Source organism: Oncorhynchus clarkii, chromosome 1, assembly GCF_045791955.1.
Source record: "Oncorhynchus clarkii lewisi isolate Uvic-CL-2024 chromosome 1, UVic_Ocla_1.0, whole genome shotgun sequence".
In the NCBI taxonomy this organism is placed as follows: Eukaryota; Metazoa; Chordata; class Actinopteri; order Salmoniformes; family Salmonidae; genus Oncorhynchus; species Oncorhynchus clarkii.
Window position 1 is genome coordinate 15,459,761 of NC_092147.1, and position 21,563 is coordinate 15,481,323.

Consider the following 21,563-nt stretch of genomic DNA (forward strand, 5'->3'; position numbering starts at 1 on the left):
TGTGCCGGTCGAGCCGCAGAGCTTAGAGCAAAAGGGCTGTGAATGTTTTTTTATTGCCTCCATGATCAGGCAGGCCTTCAGAGGGCCAATAACTGTATTTGCTCTCCCAGAACAGAGCTGGGAAAACTGGGCTAGAACTTGGGAGGGGTGCCCGGGACCTTCTGACGACTCAATTACAGGCTGAACTGGCCCTCTTCACTGATCCTTGAGGAAGACAAGGTGGGGGCTGGGAAGACATCTGGAGAGAGGTTGAGCGCCTCTGACACAGAATGCAGCCCATGGAGCATAGACACCCTCAGGGGAGACAGAGTTGACATCCATCTATAAACTTGGGCGTGGTGGTTGTGTTCACTTGTTCATAGTTGACTGGTGCAAGTGTTACGGGCTGTTTATTTACTGTATGAAAATAGACCGCAGCCTAAAGTTTGTGCTTCTCTCTTGTTTTGCTACTGGGGTTGTTGAATAGTCTAAATCTGATGATGTCATTAAAGATTATTTTCAATTAACTTTAAATTGTAATATTTAAATAATGGAGTTGAAAAACGGAAGAAGAAAAAAACACATAGCAAATGACAAAATAAATAGGTTGTTGATGTTGAACTTTATCATCTTGCCTAATTATAAGCCTGGTCGCCAGTCTCTGTTTAGTGCTAACATTCCAGTCCTTGTACTCCATGTCATGTGACAAAAATGTTTAGCATGACAGGAGTGGAATGCACATAAGCAGTGGATTATAGCTTAACAAATAAATTCCTGTCTTCTTCTGCATTTAACACCCTCACAACATTGGCATGCTAAAACCCAAATCATTAGATTAATTCTCACATTTCAATACTAGCCCACTGCTTCTTGACTTGATATACTGTTAGATTATTTTCAAGGAAGAATTTATTACCTGAAAAGAGCTCTCTGGGCTAGTGGTGTTTTCTGACAGCCCAATAATTTCAGTTGCAGAGCAGTGTTGATCAGCTCTGAGGCATTGCATATGGTGGTCAGCAGTGGGGAGTGTGCCTTTCCAGCTGTGTGAGTGAAAATGTGTGTTTTTGTGTGTTTAATAAATAAACTCTGTAAATTAAACTGCTGATCAACACCCAGCATGACCCTCTCAGCCTTCTCTTTAGAAAGTCCGATGACTGCCTTACAACGACACAAACCTACAAACTCGACAGGGGTAAATAACACCAAGCTCCAACCCCCAAAAAAACAAGAGATTGCACTGCCAAAAAAGATCTGGCAAGGCCATGGTTCCGTTTAGTTATCCCAGAAGACAGTTCAATAAAAGTGCTGTTGAACGTCGTTACTTCCTCCACCCGGCAAAAACTGATAGACAGCCAACCAGTCACAGTGGCTGAATGAACAGAAACATCCTATTAAAACAAAATGAGTTCGCAACCTGCCCAGTGATGCAACCAAATCCCAGTTCTCTAAAAGCACTTAATGAACAGAAAGGGACTCCACCGTCGCACTGAGTGGGTGCTGTGGCCCATAGAAAGACCAGACGCCTCAATGTGATGGTAACTCCACGGAGAAAAAAACAACTCTCTACTTTGACAGCTCTGCTCCCTTATAGTCATTAACTGTATCTTTGAACACATTATCTTCATTCTTCTAACAATTAGCTTAGTAGATCTGCTTTCAACAGACTTCCAACATGGCGCGGTTGTCAGGTGATTTGTGATGCCACTGCAAGCCCTCTATATCTGCTTCACAAAGTAACATTAAGAGCAAACATAAATAAACACATCAGCGTACCACTACACAACAGCCCAAGCTGAACCCAAAGCATAGAGCAAGAAGGGAATTGAGTTTGGCGTCTGCCGTTGGCGCCCAGTAAGAGAGACGGAGAGCACGAGCAGACAAAGCCGGCACCTGGAGCATAGTACAGGCCAAAGGGCATGCATGTCAAACCGTACATACCATGACCTCAAGGAAGGGCAACAGTGGAAAGGTTTTCTAACACGGGCTGGGGGGCAGGGTGATGTATAATCTTGGTCAACCCAGAAGTAAAATCTTGCGTCATTTGGTCAGATGTGTGCTTAACTTCTGGGTCTATATGTGTTAGAAATTGAGAGAAGTTTACAAAGTCTCCACCCTCGCAAAAGGAAACTAAGCCAAATCCCCTCCCCTTCCGATCCGTGTGGGCAAATGCACAAAGTACTTGAAGCAAAGACGTTTAAGCACAGCTTTCGCCCAATCCTGAAAAGTCTATATAACGAGTGACGAAAACCCAAAGACTGGAACTACTGCAGCTCGTTATCTCATGCATCCCATTCAGTCTCGGGAGATTAGGTGATGTATGATTCAGGGTGTTGGGGGAGAAATCAATGTCTCAATGGCTGAACTGAAGAGATGGGTTTGGACCACTGAGGTGACACAAGGGTTTGTTGAGACGAGGGGTCATTCAAGCTCACCTTTGTGGTTGATGCTGCGGATGCTCTGATTGCTTTGGATGTCCCACAGTCGTATGGTCTCGTCGTGGGACCCCGAGAGGAGGAGAGTGCCGTCCATAGACACAGACAGACAGGTCACTAGCTTCCTGTGGAGGGTTGAGTGGAAAGGGAGATCACCACTTAATAAAATAGGTTTCTCAAACATCATGTTTGGGGATCAACATTTGTCTAAGCTTGTCCATTATTAACCAAGTAAATAATGGATGTAATCTAGAGTCACACAAAATCTCAATTTCAGCAAGTGCATTATATCAGATTTTTTCTTTCTCCAGTTCTGATCGGATACTTTCTCCTGATTTATTAAATGCTATTGTTTAGTTTCCTTACAAATGAAATGCGTCTCTAGGCTTTAGTCCAGTTACATCACAAGGGAGGACAAAAGCCATTGCTGGAAGAAAAATACCTAGTACTTTCCTCCCTAAACTGGTTTTCTTACAGCAGCGTTTCAGCATTGTTATCTTGCTTCTGTTCACACACTACAGACAACCTAATTACCATGTATGCACATTCCAGGTACGGTACCAAAACAGGGACATAGACTATATATACAAAAGTATGTGGACACCCCGTCAAATTAGTGGATTCGGCTATTTCAGCCACACCCGTTGCTGATGTGTATAAAACCGAGCAAACAACCATGCTATCTCCATAGACAAACATTGGCAGTAGAATGGTATTACTGAAAAGCTCAGTGACGTTCAACGTGGCACCGTCATAGGATGCCAGCCACCTTTCCAACAAGTCAGTTTGTCAAATTTCTGCCCTGATAGAGCTGTCTCGGTCAACTGTAAGTGCTGTTATTGTGAAATGGCAACATCTAGGAGAAACAACGGCTCAGCCGCGAAGTGGTAGGCCACACAAGCTCCCAAAATGGGACCGACAAGTGCTGAAGCCAGTAGTGCATAACAATATGTCCTCGGTTGCAACACTCACTACTGAGTTCCAAACTACCTCTGGACGTAACGTCAGCACAAGAACTGTTGGGAACTGTCGGAGCTTGAAGAAATGTCCATGTCCGAGCAGCCGCACAAAAGCCTAAGACCACCATGCGCAATGCCAAGTGTCAGCTTGCATGGTGTAAAGATCGCAGTCATTGGACTCTGGAGTGATGAATCATGCTTCACCATCTGGCAGTTCGACGGCTGAAGCTGGGTTTGGTAGATGGCAGGAGAAAGCTGCCTACCCCAAAGCATAGTGCCAACTGTGAAGTTTGGTGGAGGAGGAATAATGGTCTGGGGCTGTTTTTCATGGTTTGGGGTAGGCCCCTTAGTTCCAGTGAAGGGAAAACTTAATACTACAGCAAACAATGGCATTCCAGACAATTCTGTACTTCCAACTTAGTGGATGGCCATTTCCTGTTTTGGCATGACAATGCACCCATGCATAAAGTGTGATCCATACACAAATGGTTTGTTGAGATTGGTGTGGAAGAATTTGACTGGCCTTGAGAGCCCTGACCTCAACCCCATCGAACACCTTTGGGATGAATTGGAACTCCGACTGCGAGCCAGGCATAATCACCCAACATCAGTGCCCAACCTCACTAATGCTCTTGTGGCTGAATGGAAGCAAGTCCCCGCAGCAATGTTCCAACCTCTAGTGGAAAGCCTTCCCAGAAGAGTGGAGGCTGTTATAGCAGCAAAGGTGAGACCAACTCCATATTAATGCCCATGACTTTGGAATGAGATGTTCGACGAGCAGATGTCCACATACTTTTGGTCATGTAGTGTATTAAGCACCAAACAAGTCAAGTGGCAAAATTAAATTTAGCAGACGCTCTGACTTACAGTAACAATTAGGGTTAGGGCCCCATGAAACAGTCCCTGCCAGTCACTTGAATAGGGCTGTGACGATATTGCAATATCTTTTTTCATGGCAAAAATTAAAACATGAAGCACTGACAAAGCCACTTGGATTTTCTGCATATATATATATATTTTTAATACAGATCCTATTTCGACGCACAAAACCATTCAAACAAATTCTAACTAATCAAACGATGGGTGAAAAAACCCATAGTTTTCCCAAAATATTTGCATAACGTCACAAACCTTGCCGTGGTCATTTGATGGCAGTGGCATTGACATGTTCTTCAAAGAGAGGATGCCGTAATGAGAGAAATAAGGTAGCCTAAGCTACTGAAATCAGGTCTTCTTTTTACAACATTTTAAATCATGACAGTAGTGTTATTAAAGAGATTGGGTCCAGACAGGCTAATTTAGGAAACTTTCTGAATGTACATATAGGCCTATAGACAGAATCGGTGACCTCACATGCACATCCCTGTATAAGCACCCGTCAATTCAAAGCCACCAGTATATGTCAGACACAAGAGCAAATATTAACCCTTTCCTTAAAACGTATAAAAGACCTAGGCTACCTTTCCTGAAAGTAGGCTATAAGATAATTTTTGTTTTGCAGCATTTTTGTTTTGCCTCGCTTAGGGCAGCATATGGGCCAGGACTGGGCCTCATCAACGTTGATTAGTCTAAAGATTAAGAAAAGAGTCTGTGTCAAATTATACCAGTAGTAGCAAGTAGCAAGCAATGAAAATGGGCATTGTATAAAATAAATTCCAGATGTTAAACAATTCCTTTACTGAAGTGCCATAGCCTAAAGCGCTCCACACCCCCGCGCATCTCGCGGATTTGCTGCTCCAGCATCAAAGGACAGTTGGAAAGAGGAGATGTAGAATGTTTAATAGAGATTAAGTTAGCAAAACAATTGCTTATAATCATGAGTAAACACTCCCACTAAAAGGTCAAGTTCATCTACATGAAAACAAAAGTAAATAAATATTTTTTTCCTTAAATGGTTGTAGTATAGGCCTATTTAAAAAGGGTTTGACGGTTACAGTATATTCAGAAAGTATTTAGACCCTTTAATATTTTGTTACATTACAGCCTTATTCTAAAATGTATTACATATTGTTTTTCCCCTCATCAATCTACACACAAAATCCCATAAAGACAAAGCGACAAGCCTCTGAATGTTCTTGAGTGGCCTAGCCGGAGCCCGGACTTGAACCCAATCAAGCATCTCTGGAGAGACCTGAAAATAGCTGTGCAGCAACGCTCCCAATCCAACCTGACAGAGCTTGAGAGGATCTGCAGAGAAGAATGGGAGAAACTCCCCAAATACAGCTTGTAGCGTCATACACAAGAAGACTCAAGGCTGTAATCGCTGCCAACAAAGTACTGAGAAAAGGTCTGAAGAAATACAGTACCAGTCAAAAGTCTGGACACACCTACTCATTGCAGGGTTTTTCTTTATTTTTACTATTTTCTACATTGAAGAATAACAGGGTAGACACCAACTATGAAATAACATATATGGAATCATGTAGTAACCAAAAAAAGTGTTAAACAAATCAAAATATATTTTATATTTGAGATTCTTCAATGTCAAATCAAATTTTATTGGTCACATACACAGGGTTAGCAGATGTTATTGGTCACATACACAGGGTTAGCAGATGTTATTGGTCACATACACAGGGTTAGCAGATGTTATTGGTCACATACACAGGGTTAGCAGATGTTATTGGTCACATACACAGGGTTAGCAGATGTTATTGCGAATGTAGCGGAATGCTTCTGCTTCTAGTTCCGACAGTGCAGCAATATCTAACAAGTAATCTAACAATTCCACAACAACTACCTAATACACACAAATCTAAGTGAAGGGATGGAATAAGAATATGTACATATAAATATATGGATGGACCATAACCGACCGGCATAGACGAGATGCAAAATATGGTATAAAATACAGTATATACAGTGCCTTGCGAAAGTAATCGGCCCCCTTGAACTTTGCGACCTTTTGCCACATTTCAGGCTTCAAACATAAAGATAAAAAACTGTATTTTTTTGTGAAGAATCAACAACAAGTGGGACACAATCATGAAGTGGAACAACATTTATTGGATATTTCAAACTTTTTTAACAAATCAAAAACTGAAAAATTGGGCGTGCAAAATTATTCAGCCCCTTTACTTTCAGTGCAGCAAACTCTCCAGAAGTTCAGTAAGGATCTCTGAATGATCCAATGTTGACCTAAATGACTAATGATGATAAATACAATCCACCTGTGTGTAATCAAGTCTCCGTATAAATGCACCTGCACTGTGATAGTCTCAGAGGTCCGTTAAAAGCGCAGAGAGCATCATGAAGAACAAGGAACACACCAGGCAGGTCCGAGATACTGTTGTGAAGAAGTTTAAAGCCGGATTTGGATACAAAAAGATTTCCCAAGCTTTAAACATCCCAAGGAGCACTGTGCAAGCGATAATATTGAAATGGAAGGAGTATCAGACCACTGCAAATCTACCAAGACCTGGCCGTCCCTCTAAACTTTCAGCTCATACAAGGAGAAGACTGATCAGAGATGCAGCCAAGAGGCCCATGATCACTCTGGATGAACTGCAGAGATCTACAGCTGAGGTGGGAGACTCTGTCCATAGGACAACAATCAGTCGTATATTGAACAAATCTGGCCTTTATGGAAGAGTGGCAAGAAGAAAGCCATTTCTTAAAGATATCCATAAAAAGTGTTGTTTAAAGTTTGCCACAAGCCACCTGGGAGACACACCAAACATGTGGAAGAAGGTGCTCTGGTCAGATGAAACCAAAATTGAACTTTTTGGCAACAATGCAAAACGTTATGTTTGGCGTAAAAGCAACACAGCTCATCACCCTGAACACACCATCCCCACTGTCAAACATGGTGGTGGCAGCATCATGGTTTGGGCCTGCTTTTCTTCAGCAGGGACAGGGAAGATGGTTAAAATTGATGGGAAGATGGATGGAGCCAAATACAGGACCATTCTGGAAGAAAACTTGTGTCTGCAAAAGACCTGAGACTGGGACAGAGATTTGTCTTCCAACAAGACAATGATCCAAAACATAAAGCAAAATCTACAATGGAATGGTTCAAAAATAAACATATCCAGGTGTTAGAATGGCCAAGTCAAAGTCCAGACCTGAATCCAATCGAGAATCTGTGGAAAGAACTGAAAACTGCTGTTCACAAATGCTCTCCATCCAACCTCACTGAGCTCGAGCTGTTTTGCAAGGAGGAATGGGAAAAAATGTCAGTCTCCCGATGTGCAAAACTGATAGAGACATACCCCAAGCGACTTACAGCTGTAATCGCAGCAAAAGGTGGCGCTACAAAGTATTAACTTAAGGGGGCTGAATAATTTTGCACGCCCAATTTTTCAGTTTTTGATTTGTTAAAAAAGTTTGAAATATCCAATAAATGTCGTTCCACTTCATGATTGTGTCCCACTTGTTGTTGATTCTTCACAAAAAAATACAGTTTTATATCTTTATGTTTGAAGCCTGAAATGTGGCAAAAGGTCGCAAAGTTCAAGGGGGCCGAATACTTTCGCAAGGCACTGTACATATGGGATGAGTAATGTAAGAAATGTAAACATCATTAAAGTGCCATTAATAAAGTGACTAGTGATCCATTTGTTAAGAGTGGCCAATGATTTCAAGTCTGTAGGTAGGCAGCAGCCTCTGTTTTAGTGATGGCTGTTTAACAGTCTGATGGCCTTGAGATAGAAGCTGTTTTTCAGTCTCTCGGTCCCAGCTTTGACGCACCTGTACTGACCTCGCCTTCTGGATGACAGCGGGTGAACAGGCAGTGGCTCGGGTGGTTGTTGTCCTTGATGATCTTTTTGGCCTTCCTGTGACATCGGGTACTGTAGGTGTCTTGGAGGGCATGTAGTTTGCCCCCGGTGATGCGTTGTGCAGCATCGCACCACCCTCTGGAGAGCCGTGCGGTTGTGGGCGGTGCAGTTGCCGAACCAGGCGGTGATACAGCCTGACAGGATGCTCTCTATTGTGCATCTGTAAAATGTCTTCAGCCTCCTGAGGTTGAAGAGGAGCTGTTGCGCCTTCTTTACCACACTGTCTGTGTGGGTGGACCATTTCAGTTTGTCTGTGATGTGTATGCCGAGGAACTTAAACTTTCCACCTTCTCCACTGCTGTCCCATCGACGCGGAGAGGGGGGTGCTCCCTCTGCTGTTTCCTGAAGTCCATGATCATCTCCTTTGTGTTGTCGAAGTTCAGTGAGAGGTTGTTTTCCTGACACCACACTCCGAGTGCCCTCACCTCCTCCCTATTGGCTGTCTAGTCGTTGTTGGTGATCAAGCCTACTACTTTTGTGTCGACTGCAAACTTGATGATCAAGTTGGAGGCGTGCATGGCCATGCAGTCATGGTTAGCCAACCTTTGACAGCTTTAACTTCTTCTCTGCAGATCCTCTAAAAGCTCTGTCAGGTTGGATGGGGAGCATCGCTGCACAGCTATTTTCAGATCTCTCCAGATGTTCGATCGGGTTCAAGTCCAGACTCTGGCTGGGCCATTCAAGGACATTCAGAGACTTGTCCTGAAACCACTTCTGCGTTGTATTGGCTGTGTGCTTAGGGTCGTTGTCCTGCTGGAAGGTGAACCTTCGCCACAGTCTGAGGTCCTGAGCGCTCTGGGGTAGGGTTTCATCAAGAATCTCTCCGTAGTTTGCTCAGTTCATCTTTCCCCTCGATCCTGACAAGTCTCCCAGTCCTTGCCGGTGAAAAAAATCCCCACAGCATGATGCTGCCACCACCATTCTTCACTGTAGGGATGGTGCCAGGTTTCCTCCAGACATGACACTTGGCTTTCAGGCAATAGAGTTCAATCAGACCAGAGAATCTTGTTTCTCATGGTCTGAGAGTCCTTTAGGTGCCTTTTGGAAAACTCCAAGCGTGCTGTCATGTGCCTTTTACTGAGGAGTGGCTTCTGTCTGGCCTCTCTACCATAAAGGCCTGATTGGTGGAGTGCTGCAGAGACAGTTGTCCTTCTGTACTCCCATCTCCACAGAGGAACTTCGGAGCTCTGTCAGAGTAACCATCGGGTTCTTGGTCCCTTCCCTAAGCAAGGAACCTCTCCCCCGTTTGTTTAGTTTGGCCGGGCGGCTAGCTCTAGGAAGAGTCTTGGTGGTTCAAAACTTCTTCCATTTAAGAATGATGGAGGCCACTGTGTTCTTGGGGACCTTCAATGCTGCAGACATTTTTGGTACCCTTCCCCAGATCTGTACCTCGACACAATCCTGTCTCGGCGCTCTACGGACAATACCTTCAACCTCATGGCTTGGTTTTTGCTCTGACATGCACTGTCAACTGTGGGACCTTATATAGACAGGTGTGTGCCTTTCCAAATGATGTCCAATCAATTGAATTTACCACAGGTGGAATCCAATCAAGTAGTAGAAAATCCCAAGGATGATCAATGGAACCAGGAAGCACCTCGGAATACTTATATATATATAAGGTATCAGATTATTTTTAATACATTTGAAAAATTCTAAAAACGTATTTTCACTTCATCGTTATGGGGTAGATTGACGAGGAAATATAATGATTTAATCTATTTTAGAATAAGACTAATGTAACAAAATATGGAAAAAGTCCAGGGGTCTGAATACTTTCCGAATGCACTGTATATGCCAAGAAGTATGCTTTGTAATGGTTTGTAACTTAAGCTTCATGCTTTGTATGTGAATCCATTCATTGTACAATGTTAATGAGATAAATACAATTCTCAGTCCAATTCTTGCTAGTCAACGCCAGCTCATTGCCTAATCCTTGCTTGTAAATTTAAATTATCTTTATGGAGTCATAAAATGCTTGTCTTATTACGAATCGCATGTGATGTATATATAATATAATGTATATCAAACATATACACATATCAAATATGACTACACTACAATGCCAGGATAGTGCCTTCGATTCCCAGGACCACCCATATGTAAAATGTATGCCACATGACTAAGTTCGCTTTGGAAAAAAGTGTCTGCTAAATGGCATATATTAAATAGAAGAGCCCTTGAAGGCAGCCCACCTGTGTCCTTTGATAACCTGGTTACCCTCGTTGTCCGACTGGAATGTCTTATCCCGACTTAGGCTCTGCAGACCAGAAGAAAGAAGTCAAAAGAAGTTCATCAGAGTAAGCAAACCTCAGACTTCTGATAGTTGTTTTTCATTCCCATAGCTATTTAGCTTGCGTCTCAGGTACACTCACTAACATGTTCCCCCCTCTCCTCTATTAAGTTGGCAGGGAATTTGTGGCCCTATCCAGCCTCTTAATGGTTTGATCGATTGACTTAATTGCTTTAATTAGGGATGCGGATGTGTCAGACATGCAGCAAGAAAGGGAGGACTGGACACCGCTGGACTTGACTTTGACCAACTCTAATCATTACATCACTTCTATACTGCCTATTTTGAGGGCACTAAATTAAACATGACAAGTGGACTTGAAAGGGATTTGGTTAAAAGTTAATCATTTTGTCTGTTTGTGTAGAAGCCTGGCCTGGGCTTGATGCTCTGGCCAGAAGACTGAAATTCAAATCATTAAGGGAAGGTTTGAGTGGGAGGGAAGCATCATGTATCATTTCACACCACTCCATTAACTAAAATGTTGGAAGTGGAATGAAAAATACAGTAACTAGTCTAATCCACCACAGATGAAGGATGAAATAAATACAAATTGTGACATTAGCCTGTTAAACTGTTAAAATCAAGTGCTTAAATCCGTGAGGGATGTCCGGAACCATTTAGCAAGAAAATTATGTATTTCCTATGGCAAAAAAGTATTGGCCGGATTACATTTCAAAACCTTCACACTGCAGGAAAAGGAAACAGCTGGTTGCTGCTGGCTCGCAGTGGGGAAGAGAATTCTCAGCCTGTCTGTCTGTGACTAGGCCTATTTATCCAAATGTGACAATTCTGGGCTCACTGTCTCATCTCCTGCTGAACAATTTTGACAACAAGGGGGGACCTAAACGCACAACGAACGCAGCTCTCACTCAGAATGTATAAGAACTTCTGCCCAGCTAGGGTATGAAATCCTCTTTATTAAACAATGATCCAAAGGCACATTCACAGTTAAGCTCTCTAGGAAATGAATAACCCTCTCCAAATCGGGTAAACAGCACAATTAGGGGAGCAGGAAAAGACGTGCTGGTGAAGAGTTAATGCCTTTTGGATGCTGACTGTAGAGGTGGCAGTTTCTTAATACATAAAAAATGAAAAATATCAAACATTTGTGATGGAATCCAGTTGGCCCAAAGTAATAACACTAACTTTCAAGACAAGCAGTCATGAAGAGTGTCAAGCAATGTTAACCAGAAAGAGGGAAGAGATGTCTTTATCAAAGATGTACAAACTCATAAATTTAGAGGATTAAACTGGAAAAATGCAAACACCACAATATCCATTCTCAATCAAAACACGGAAAGAATGAGATACAGATGATCTGCAATTTCTTTAGAATGAATGACAAAGAATGCGGCATATTGAAGTAGATCATTATAATTTAAGAGCCAGGGGGAAGCCAGAGGGAAGAGGAAATGGTGGAGCAGTAAAAAGCTGTGATTTCACTCACCAGCATCTATAGACTTAACTTGAACCATAGAAAACAACAATGCAGAGATAATGTAATTGATTTAATGCAGAGCAGGGCTATAAAAGCTTTCTTCTCTCTCCAATTATCTTAATTATCCAATTGATCTTTAAGATGCAGCATTCCTAAATAATTAAGCTTCTAAAGACTGGTTGGAAGTCCAAGGCGTGCGAGTCAATGGGTTAGCGGCTTGGCTTTCAAAGTCTTTAAAGGCCCAATGCAGACGTTTTTATATCAATATCAAATCATTTTCCGGTAACAATTAAGTACCCTACTGTGATAGTTTCCATTAAAATGGACAAAAATGGCTTTTTAGTTTCTCAAGGAAGAATTTTGCTAAGACTGATCTTGGAGTGGTCTGCATGGCGAGGGTTGAACTTAAAACTAGCTGTTATTGGCAGAGAGTCTATTGACATCACCATGTGGTAAATTGGTTACCAGGCAAGCCGAAACTCTTGCCCATGCAAACAGGCTGATGAGAAGGTCCTGTGTACAATTTTCTATCTCAATAATTACAGCTTGCAACAGGTCTTTTAAGCATACATAAAACATACTTCAATATGAATAAATTCAATTATATGCCGTCTCAGAAATCTTGTCATATCAATGACTATTTATTGACTTTAAGCCATTCTTCCTGAGGTCAAGTCATTCCACTACAACATTAAAAGCAATTATTGCTATACTTCTGTAAAAAAACAAAAAACAAACATAAGCGGTGGAGTCCCCTGACCAATAGCAGAATATTAGACGAAGTAATCTGCACCGTAGATAAACAATTCTAATGAAAACCAAAGGAGCAGTCTAGATCTATATGACCGTTTCTGTGAATATTGTCATACTCCCTGTCAGCCTGACTGACTAACATGAACTTGTTGGTTGTATTAATAACCTGTGAGAGGACTGGAACAATAACCATGAGTCAGTGAAAGAGGGGGGGGGGGGGGGGGGGGGTGTATCTGTATCAGAAGAGGGCTTTTCTCCACTCAAACCTGATGCCTCTGGGATATTGTTTGTTTGGCCATACATCCAGGTGCCACCCACAACATTTCCAGCGTCGCGGATTTGGGGTGGAGGTGTACACAATTACAAAGTAAATGAGATGACGAGTAAAGAGGTTGAAAAACTGAAATGTGCGAGTTTTAATTATCGATACATGAAGAATAAATGGGGCAGTGAGACTTGGTCATTGAAGCACAGATTTGGAGGCACTCGGTCTGAGCTTCCTGCAGGACTGTGAGAGGAAGAGAAAGGAGACAGGAAGTGTCTATAATGGGGGGGTGATGCCTACGGGCAACCCGCCTGCACAGGGAGTGACTCACACCCAGTTTCATATGACTGCAAGAGCCAGAATGAGGGAAAATCAGGTTTTAAATAGAAATAGGGTATTCTAATGAGGGGAGGGGGATCCTTTCTTCTGCAAAAATGTTCCCATTAATTTCTGTCATGTTTAATTGAGTCTTTTCTGCAAGTTTCTTTACCTGACATGAAACTCATGACAAGTAGAAAGGAGAAGAGAGGACAAAGCTTGAACCTCAAACTAAACAACATCCATTGACGTCTTCTTTGATCCAGTTGGTTGTGTCGGTTACATACTCAATTTGGATTAATTCGGTGCAGCTTGACAAACACACATTGTTATGCACGGAAATGTGACTTTCTGGGGCACAAAAGAAGCCCATCCTGCAAATAAATCATAAACCATGCCTAATACAAAAGTCCATATTGTGTTAAATGATCTGTCAAAGCTGAGGAACAAAGATCCTGGTTAGCATGTTGCAGTAAGTCTAGATGCACTAAACCGGGGGACTGTGACTCTGAACCATGACAGGTCTCCTTTCTCCTTGAAGAGAAGCTGTCAGAAAGGATCCCACTTGACCAGTGACAGTGCCGTTCAAGATTAGGGGGGGATCAGTTTTTTTTTTTACGAGCATCGCATTATTTCTTCTATATTCCATAAACCCGTCGCAATGTAACACACAGGTTTAGGTTACTACATGATAGAATTTGCCCCATATCCATCACGAGGTAGCTCCAACCTAGCCTGCAAATGAATGTTTATTACATAGGTGCACAGGTCGAGAGACAAATTGGCGTAATCAAGGTAACAGACAGTAACACATTCAATACCGCCGTGAACACCTTTGCCTGCATCTAGCTGATCTGGGATGTAATCACACAAAACAAATAGAGTTTCTATTGGACAAATTCAGGTAGGTCCTTCCCGGTTTCATTTCGTCTGCTTTTGTTTAAGAAATGTTTTGCAACAGAATTGTCAGAAAGAATCACCCGCACACACAGTTTACTTTCATAGTAGCCACATGCAGCATCATCACTTTGCTCGTTGTATAATTCCTTCTCGCATTTACGTGCTCTCCTCCGCTCACCTTTTCCCTTCGCTTGTGGACTTCAGAGCACAACACAACAGCGGTCTGTGACAAGGTACAAAAACCTCCTCAAGCCAAACCTTCCTACCATAACCACTAACCGCTACACAGCCTACATCGTTGCCACCATATTAACGTTATAGTCAACAAACTAGAACTTACGCATTAATAAACCATCAATTTTTGAAGAAAATAATTTGTTCAAAACTGTTCAAATATTGTCTTTCTCTCTGAGTCAACTACGCACCACACTTTATGCACTGCAGCTTAAACGTTCAATACCAGATTCAATCTCTGATCCTTTGATTAGGTAGACAAGATGTTAGTTCATACTGCAAGAGCTCTGATGACTTCTGGAGGACGTCCTCCAACCTGCCATAATTATCTTTTGAGTCTAAGGAAGGGGATGATAAGCTTGAGACTCCTAGGTTTTGTATTGGAGTCAATGAAACCAGAGGAGGATGGAAAATAGCTGTCCTCAGGCGACACCATGGTGCTACCCTAGAGAGTGCTGTTGAGGCTACTGTAGACCATTGCAAAACAGTGTGTTTTGATCAGTTATTTGATGACGTGACTATATTTAGTATAGTTGTATCTAAAAAGGATAACTTTTAACGTTTCACTATTTACATTTTTCTTAAATTCCCTGAAGAGGATGGTCCTCTCCTTCACCTCTGAGGAGCCTCCACTACACTTGACTACTCTTATGGGAATGTACAGCAACCAGGAGCCACACAGGGAGAAAAGAAGTCCCTCAAGAGGCATGGGATCAGACAACAGTCCCTGTGAAAGACCCCAGATTATTTACAACCCAAACACACTGGTCATGCCAGTGATCCCCCCCTTTCCCGTTTTCTACAACCTCTCCACCTTTCAGGCCAACAGTGGAGATTCACCCATACAAGGATGGTGCAATGCTTAGAAAGTTCATGGAAAATCAACAGTTGAGTGCTTTTAGAGAATCCCCCACTACATGTGCAGAATTACAAATAGTGGTAGATTAACGTTTTATTTATATTTTCCCTTTCAACTGAAGAAGTCTTTCTCAGTGGATTACTGTATGTTGGAAAACACAGGGTGAGCCCAAGCAAAGATACTATAGGGATGCTGCAGAGTAGTGTTCTGGAACTGCCCTACCGATCTCCCACCAGCTTTGTGCAAGCATAACCTGCCTTGTGCACCAGAGAGATGTGGACCGGTCCAAACATCACTCCCATTCCCCTCTTCACTAACAAACTTTAGCAGCTCTGTTCCATGCCAGCACTGAGGAGACACATCAAGGCGCTGTCAGCTAATCAGCGGGACACCTCTTACGAAGTTTACTGTATTTTCATGTGTCACTAGAAATGTACAGGACTAACTCATAGGGAATTGAGTCAAAGTTGTATTATAAGGCAAATGACACGTGGAGGGGGATTATTTTATTTGTAATGTTCTGAATTTATTTATTTTGTTTGTGTGTACATGGAAAAAGTGTCCTGCTGTGTGCCTTCACCTGTGGAAATTAAATCAAGTTTTCATTAAAATAATTAATAAATCAGGTAACGGGTTTGATGACAGTATATGGAAAGTTATTTTCATGTGCTGGAAATAAATGTGCTTATTTGACTCTATTCATCTGCAGTCTTCAAAGATACTAGCTGTGACCTGGGCTGGGCTGTATACCGTATTTTTGTCTCAGGATGGTAAGTTGGTGGTTGAAGATATCCCTCTAGTGGTGTGGGGGCTGTGCTTTGGCAAAGTGGGTGGGGTTATATCCTTCCTGTTTGGCCCTGTCCGGGGGTGTCCTCGGATGGGGCCACAGTGTCTCCTGACCCCTCCTGTCTCAGCCTCCAGTATTTATGCTGCAGTAGTTTATGTGTCAGGGGGCTAGGGTCTGTTTGTTATATCTGGAGTACTGCTCTGTCCTATTTGGTGTCCTGTGTGAATTTAAGTGTGCTCTCTCTAATTCTCTCTTTCTTTCTCTCTCTCTCTCGGAGGACCTGAGCCCTAGGACCATGCCTCAGGACTACCTGACATGATGACTCCTTGCTGTCCCCAGTCCACCTGGCCGTGCTGCTGCTCTAGTTTCAACTGTTCTGCCTTATTATTATTGGACCATGCTGGTCATTTATGAACATTTGAACATCTTGGCCATGTTCTGTTATAATCTCCACTCGGCACAGCCAGAAGAGGACTGGCCACCCCACATAGCCTGGTTCCTCTCTAGGTTTCTTCCTAGGCTTTGGCCTTTCTAGGGAGTTTTTCCTAGCCACCGTGCTTCTACACCTGCATTGCTTGCTGTTTGGGGTTTTAGGCTGGGTTTCTGTACAGCACTTTGAGATATCAGCTGATGTACGAAGGGCTATATAAATAAATTTGATTTGATTTGACGATAGGCCGGAACTGATGCATGGACCGGTTTGGGTTTTTACTTCACCTTCTATAATGGTATTTGAATGTTTGGTTTGTTAAATGTGATACGCAGTTTGTAACGTCCATTTTTATAGTTTACTTCCCTTCTTGAGTTTCCCTCTCTGCTCTCTCTTTCTGCATGCCGATTTAGCCCCACCCCGTCACTCAAGGAGCGCATTTGTTGTTCCTTCGACCACGAGACACTTGTATTCAGTCTGCAACAATGTTGATGACAACGATGCGGTTTTCACTTTGCTTCTTAATATAAATCCACGAGTTTGACAAAAGGCACCTAAAGGACTCTCAGACCATCAGAAACAAGATTATCTGGTCTGATGAAACCAAGACTGAACACTTTGGCATTCACATCTTGAGGAAGCATGGCACCATGATGCTGCCACCATGAAGCATGATGAAAGTATCATGCTGTGGGGATGTTTTTCAGAGGCGGGGACTGGCAGACTAGTCAGGATCAAGGGAAAGATGAACAGAGCAAAGTACAGAAAGATCCTTGATGAAAACCTGCTCCAGAATGTTCAGGACCTCAGACTGGGGTGAAGGTTCACCTTTCCAACAGGACAACAACCATAAGCACACAGCCAAGACAACACAGGAGTGGCTTCAGGAACAAGTATCTATGTCCTTGAGTGGCCCAGCCATAGCCCGGACTTGAACACGGGTCTTTCATCTCTGGAGAGACCTGAAAATAGCTGCGCAGTGACACTCCCCATCCAACTTGACAGAGCTTGAGAGGATCTAGAGAGAAGAATGGGAGAAACTCCCCAAACACAGGTAGCGTCATACCCAAGAAGACTGGAGGCTGTAATCACTGCAAAAGGTGCTTCAACAAAGTACTGAGTAAAGGGTCTGAATACTTGAGTAAATGTGATGTTTCAATTTTTTAAAATAAATTTACATTTTTTACATTGTTTTTGCTTTGTCATTATGGGTATTGTGTGTAGATTAATGAGGGGAAAAAAATATTTAATCCATTTTAGAATAAGTCAAAACTCAAAAAGACAAGAAGTCAAGGGCTCTGAATAATTTCCCGAATGCACTGTATGTGTTGCCACCCTAGAGTCACGCACTACTCATAAAGCAAACTTTTATTATTAAAAAATATAAAATATCAAACCATCCAATTTTTTTATTTTAAATACTGTGATATAATATATTTTGGCCATATCGCCTAGCCCTAGTTGTGATGTCAGACTGAAATAAAAAATATCAGCGCACAATACGTACTGAATACACCAGGAGATAAATTTATGACATGCAAAATCCATTTTAGAGGTGGATATGCCAGTTCAAAGTATCTTAGTTACGTCACTTTCTCTTGGTGCGTCGCCAGACTGTGGCCTAATGTACCCACTGTATATCTGTTTTCCAATTTGCTGTCACCTGTCTGAGCTCGCCCCTGTCCAGACACTTCTCTCCGTGGGCACTATCCACAACGGGTTGGTTATTTATGGTAGGGCAACCTGTTTATAATGTGCAGGAAGGCCACTGATGAAACCTTGACGTTATGTAACAAAAAACCCATGTTCGAATGGGCAAGGTTGCGCTTGATGGATGCTCGATTAAGGTAGACTCACAGTATGTGAATTAAAGCCGTTGAGACGTTAATCCTAGGAAAGCTCAGGGGTAAACTGTGAAAGGCTAAGGTGGTGAAGACAAAAAATATATACCTTACCTGGCTGCAGAGGGACACTTGGAATATACCGCCGTCGCTGCCGCCACAGAAGAGGCAGTACTCGCAGGGGTCAAGGGTCACTGACATGATGCCCACGTCAAAGAGAACAGACAGGAGCATCTCACCTGAGGATAGCTCCCATAGCTATAGAGAGGTTGAGAGAAGAAAGGAGATAAAGAGGGAGAGGGATGCATAGATAAATTGAGCTGAGTTGTGGACATTGGTTCATTTCTACTTTAGGAAATACATTTTGAGGGCTGCTAACATAATACACTGCTAAAATTTGAAGGGCTCCCATTAGGCTTCGGCGATACACGTTTTACCGGTGTATTTCGACGGTATAACTTTCAATACCGGAAAACATTTATTCAAATGTGTATGTAAACTCTTAACATATTTACACTTAACATTTGGAAATATGTTAAGAACATAAGATTCAACAACTGAGACACAAAATGAACAAGTTCCACAGACATGTGACTAACAGAAATTGAATAATGTGCCCCTGAACAAAGGGGGGAGAGGTCAAAAATCAAAAGTAAAAGTCAATGCAGCTGGTGGCCACGCCAGATACTAAGTACTGCAGTGCATCTCCTCCTCGTGGACTGCACCAGATTTGACAGTTCTTGCTGTGAGATGTTACCCCAATCTTCCACCAAGGCACCTGCAAGTTCCCGTCACATTTCTGGGGGGGAAATGTGCCCTCACTCTCCGATCCAACAGGTCCCAGACGTGCTTAATGGGATTGAGATCCAGTCTCTTCGCTGGCCATGGCAGAACACTGACATTCCTGTCTTGCAGGAAATCACGCACAGAATGAGCAGTATGGCTGGTGACATTGGCATGCTGGAGGGTCATGTCAGGATGAGCCTGCAGGAAAGGTAACACATGAGGGAGGAGGATGTCTTCCCTGTAACGCACAGCGTTGAGATTGCCTGCAATGACAACAAGCTCAGTCCGATGATGCTGTGACACACTGCCCCAGACCATGACGGATCCTCCACCTCCAAATTGATCCCGCTCCAGAGTACAGGTCTCGTGTAATGCTCATTCCTTCGACAATAAACGTGAATCCAACAATCACCCCTGGTGAGACAAAACCATGACTCGTCAGTGAAGAGCACTTTTTTTACAGTCCTGTCTGGCCCAGTGACGGTGGGTTTGTGCCCATAGGCGATGCTGTTGCCGGTGATGTCTGGTGAGGACCTGCCTTACAACAGGCCTACAAGCCCTCAGTCCAGCCTCTCTCAGCCTATTGTGGACAGTCTGAACACTGATGGAGGGATTGTGCGTTCCTGGTGTAACAGTTGTTGTTGCCATCCTGTACCTGTCCCGCAGGTGTGATGTTTGGATTTACCTCTTCTGTGCAGGTGTTGTTACACGTGGTCTGCCACTGCGAGGACGATCAGCTGTCTGTCCTGTCTCCCTGTAGCGCTGTCTTGGGCGACTCACAATACGGACATTGCAATTTATTGCCCTGGCCACATCTGCAGTCCTCATGCCTCCTTGCAGCATGCCTAAGGCATGTTCACGCAGATGAGCAGGGACCCTGGGTATCTTTCTTTTGGTGTTTTTCAGAGTCAGTAGAAAGGCCTCTTTAATGTCCTAAGTTTTCATAACTGTGACCTTAATTGCCTAACGTCTGTAAGCTGTTAGTGTCTTAACGACCGTTCCACATGTGCATGTTTATTAATTGTTTATGGTTCATTGAACAAGCATGGGAAACAGTGTTTAAACCCTTTACAATGAAGATCTGTGAAGTTATTTGGATTTTTATGAATTATCTTTGAAAGACAGGTTCCTGAAAAACTGACATTTTCTTTTTTTGCTGAGTTTATGATGGTACCATTGGTGTGAGTGATTGGAGGACAAAACAGAGGCCTCAAACTATATCCTACTTCTTGATTATTATTATTATTATTATTATTATCTATATTATTATTATTATCTATTATTATCATATCTATATTATTATTATTTTTATCTATATTACGTCCCTGTGAAAAAAAGGGCTGTTTCTTTTTTTGCTGAGTCCATGTATATATGGGGCACTCCCACCTTGCAAGGACAGTGGGGCTGCGTGCTACGCCACTGCTTAAGTTCAGTATAATTATAAGAAATCTAAGATGTGTCAAATAAATTATATCCAGCTCAGGGCTCCAATCAAACAAATGTATTTATAAAGCCCTTTTTACATCAGCTGATGTCACAAAGTGCTGTACAGAAACCCAGCCTAAAACCCCAAACAGCAAGCAATGCAGATGTAGAAGCACGGTGGCTTGGAAAAACTCCCTAGAAAGACAGGAACATAGGAAGAAAGAGAGAGGAGCCAGGCTCTGAGGGGTAACCAGTCGTCTTCTGGCTGTGCTGGGTTGAGATAACAGAACATGGCCAAGATGTTCAGAAGTTCATAGATGACCAGCAGGGTCAAATAATAATAATAATCTCAGTGGTTGTAGAAGGTGCAACAGGTCGGCACCTAAGGAGTAAATGTCATTTGGCTTTTCATAGCCGATCATTCAGAGTTAGAGACAGCAGGTGCGGGCGGTAGAAAGAGTCGAAAACAGCAGGTCTGGGACAAGATAGCACATCCGGTGAAAAGGTCAGTGTTTCATAGCTGCAGGCAGAACAGTTGAAACTGGAGCAGCAGCACAACCAGGTGGACTGGGGACAGCAAGGAACCATCAGCTATGATTTGGTTTAACAACTTGCTAGCTAAGTGGCTAGATGTCAAGATCAAGCTTATTGGTTACAGCAGAGAAATTCAATCCCCTCCTGGATCAAGATCCCTGGTGCCTAAATTGTTTTGCGCAACAACAACAAAAAGTATATATTTTTAAATAGCGACACTTCTGTGCATATTCGGTAATACCATATACCCCAAATATGGTAGAGAAACTGTTTGAAAATCTGGATACTGCCCAACACTAGCTCACGCTCTCTATGACAAAAAAAGTGAGGGAGACCAAGAAAGAGAGCGCAAGAGCGAGAGAACAAAGATAATGGTGTGTGAGCTCACACTGCAGGGCTGTTCCCCTGAATCGGTCTGTCTGAGAGGAGTGGGCCATTTTAGCGTGCTGGGCACTAAAATACATCTTAGTCTGCAGAAAGTCTGCACATTTCTGTTCCAACCTCAACTTAATGACTTGGATAGATCAAATCATTTAGTGGCTATGACACTTA

General features: G+C 42.8%; 1 protein-coding gene across 1 annotated transcript in view; it reads right to left on the reverse strand.

The window, feature by feature from the left end:
* The window catches only part of LOC139409292 (WD repeat-containing protein 18-like), a 91,034-nt gene that overhangs the window by 34,808 nt on the left and 34,663 nt on the right, over window positions 1-21,563 (reverse strand). The window contains exons 4-6 of the mRNA XM_071154667.1: window positions 18,381-18,524; window positions 10,344-10,408; window positions 2,412-2,536 (exon numbers count right to left, since the gene is read on the reverse strand). Coding sequence (XP_071010768.1) covers window positions 2,412-2,536; window positions 10,344-10,408; window positions 18,381-18,524 — 334 coding nt within the window. The remainder of the gene's footprint in view (window positions 1-2,411; window positions 2,537-10,343; window positions 10,409-18,380; window positions 18,525-21,563) is intronic.